Source organism: Carassius auratus, chromosome 31 (genome assembly GCF_003368295.1).
Source record: "Carassius auratus strain Wakin chromosome 31, ASM336829v1, whole genome shotgun sequence".
In the NCBI taxonomy this organism is placed as follows: Eukaryota; Metazoa; Chordata; class Actinopteri; order Cypriniformes; family Cyprinidae; genus Carassius; species Carassius auratus.
Window position 1 is genome coordinate 8,134,187 of NC_039273.1, and position 3,081 is coordinate 8,137,267.

Below are 3,081 nucleotides of genomic sequence, written 5' to 3' on the forward strand. Positions count from 1 at the left end.
CGCATGTTGAGGTTCTGTCCACCTAAGTTCCCTAGAGATAGATGTAAAAGTTAAAATTTGAAATAAAATGCATGAGTGGTGATTTTTTTGTGTGATTTTAATATTATCATTAATGGACTGAACATACAATGATCACATTTCAATAAATAAATACAGCTTTGTTTATACGCACTTTGTACTGACAACCAATATTGTGGCCTAATTTTATAATCCTAAAAAGTCGAAGATCCCAAGCTTTACTGGGTGATTAGTCCAAAAGTGATTATGTCTGCTCTTATTCAAATCCCACATTATAACACTCTCCCTATCTTACGCGTCTGGATTTATCCCTTATAAGGAACCACAGAGGGATATATAAACACTCCTGATGCATCTTTGCAAATAAAGAGCAGGCGAAGAGTACCACAACAGCAGATTACACCTTTTATATCTGGATCGCTAGTGTGCAAAGATGAATGGCACTGAGGGAAACAACTTCTACGTCCCCTTGTCCAACAGGACAGGTCTAGTGAGGAGTCCTTTCGAGTATCCTCAGTATTATCTCGCTGAACCATGGCAGTTTAAATTGCTTGCTGTCTACATGTTCTTTCTCATCTGTTTGGGTCTACCCATCAATGGCCTTACATTGATTTGTACAGCTCAACACAAAAAGCTCAGACAACCTCTCAACTTTATTTTGGTCAACCTGGCTGTGGCTGGTGCCATCATGGTTTGTTTTGGATTCACGGTCACTTTCTACACAGCAATTAATGGCTACTTTGCTCTGGGACCGACTGGCTGTGCGGTTGAGGGCTTCATGGCCACACTTGGAGGTGAGGAAAATTGTGATGCTTTTATTTTTTATTTTTTGACTGCTCTGAGGAATTCTTGAGGTGTACAGTGGACTGCAATTTTGGAAAACTTGCCTTGCAGGGTGTTAATGTATTTTTTATTGATTTGCTACACAGGTGAAGTTGCCCTTTGGTCACTTGTGGTGCTGGCTATCGAGAGATACATTGTGGTCTGCAAGCCAATGGGTAGTTTCAAATTCTCTTCCACCCATGCTTCGGCAGGAATTGCATTTACATGGGTAATGGCCATGGCATGTGCGGCTCCACCTTTGGTTGGCTGGTCAAGGTTGGTCAAATAAGGCATTATGCTGTCCAGACATTTCAGTGGACCGTGTTTTTTTTTTTTTTTTTTTTTTTTTTTATAATGTAAAAGCAACGTGTTAGATTTATTAATATACAATTTAAAGCAGCACAATAAGGCTTTTTCTAGTGTAACAATCACACTGAACTTTTATGCCAATTTTGATAATTTGCATTTAAAGTAGTAGTACATTTTACCTGCCTAAGTGCAACAGAGATCGAATTTCATGATTACTCAGAAATTTTCTGACATCAGGTGCGTTTCTTTAACAGATATATTCCTGAGGGAATTCAGTGCTCGTGTGGACCAGACTACTACACCCTGAATCCTGAATACAACAATGAATCATATGTCCTCTACATGTTCATCTGCCATTTTATATTGCCAGTCACTATAATCTTCTTCACCTATGGACGACTTGTTTGCACAGTCAAGGCGGTATGAAATGTCAATTTAAACATTCCTGTAAATTCCCAGTTATTAGAATACTATGTTAAAATGACAATCCTTATAATCATCTATGGTAATTTTACTCTCTTAGGCTGCAGCTCAACAGCAGGACTCAGCATCTACCCAAAAGGCTGAGAGGGAAGTGACAAAAATGGTCATCCTGATGGTTTTGGGTTTCTTGGTGGCTTGGACCCCTTATGCCACTGTTGCTGCCTGGATCTTCTTTAATAAGGGAGCAGCTTTCAGTGCCCAGTTCATGGCTATTCCTGCCTTTTTCTCAAAGACGTCAGCCTTATATAACCCTGTCATCTATGTGCTGCTAAACAAACAGGTTAAACATTTATCCGCCTTGTCCTACATATCCCAGACATCCCTTTCTATTTCTTCTTTATCTTCTCTCTCTATTGTCTCTATTAAAAATGAAGCATTGTTCTTCACAGTTCCGGAGCTGCATGCTGACCACTCTTTTCTGTGGAAAGAACCCTCTTGGCGATGAGGAGTCATCAACTGTATCCACCAGCAAGACGGAGGTGTCCTCTGTATCTCCAGCATAGACTTTTGGACCTCTCACAGATTATGTTCTTTTAGTCACTGACCAATGTGGGCATCTGAAAAAAGCTGGGGGTGGAGAGATGTGGGGGGAGACAGTTGAAATCGTTTTTTGTTGTGTTCACTATCACCATTAACTTGGTGAACGCAGAAGACACATATATTTGGTGTGTACAAATGTTATCAGTGAACACTGAAATTGTGGTTTTATTTTTGTGTGCCGGGGGGGCAAGCATTTGTATCTTTTGCCTGAAATGTACATATATTTTGTAAATAATGAAAAAGAAATACATAGAAATAAATACTGGCATTAAATACCTATTTTGTTTTCATTTTTAAATAAAATTACAGAGTATTCTAATTGCTCCCACATATACAATACTGAAAATGATATCGAGATATAGACTATCCATGTAGTACTAGAATACTATTTGGTCTTTAATGTTCTATAGAAAAAGTTTGCAAATGTAGAAAACCCTTTGGAATGCACAAAATAATTAACATATTTACAGTCCATAAATCACATTTGTTTTACCCAGTTTGAAACCCCAAAGAAAACCTTAGTGAACATGTAAACTCTATTCTACTCTATTCTAAAGTTAGAATTGTTCTAGATTGTGGACTGAAGCAGGGTGAGCTATTTTAATGAGATAAACAGGGTGAACATCATTCAGCACCAATTTCTCCTCCCATTCTGATCCTGCCAAAAGATCCTGATGCGACCTTCATCTTAACACACAGTGCTATTGAGCAAACATTAACTGCTACCAATTCCAGAAATAAGTTTTCTCAAAAATAAACAAGAATCAGCAACACCTTAGGTCCATGTCAAAAATTACCCTTTTGGAATCCACAAAAGTAAATGAATAATATATATTTTTTTTCAAGTCTATAGTACAATCTATTTAAACAGTAGCTAGTAGCTGTTTGTTTGTTCAGTTTAGTATACTA

General features: G+C 37.9%; 1 protein-coding gene across 1 annotated transcript; it reads left to right on the plus strand.

Moving 5' to 3' along the window:
* The first annotated feature begins 362 nt into the window (after nt 1–362).
* opn1mw4 (opsin 1 (cone pigments), medium-wave-sensitive, 4) lies at nt 363–2,448 on the plus strand. Its single transcript, XM_026213381.1, has 5 exons — nt 363–812; nt 948–1,116; nt 1,404–1,569; nt 1,673–1,912; nt 2,022–2,448. Exons 1-5 carry the CDS (start codon nt 452–454, stop codon nt 2,133–2,135), a joined length of 1,050 nt encoding a protein of 349 aa, XP_026069166.1. The 5' UTR covers nt 363–451; the 3' UTR covers nt 2,136–2,448.
* The last annotated feature ends 633 nt before the right edge of the window (nt 2,449–3,081 follow it).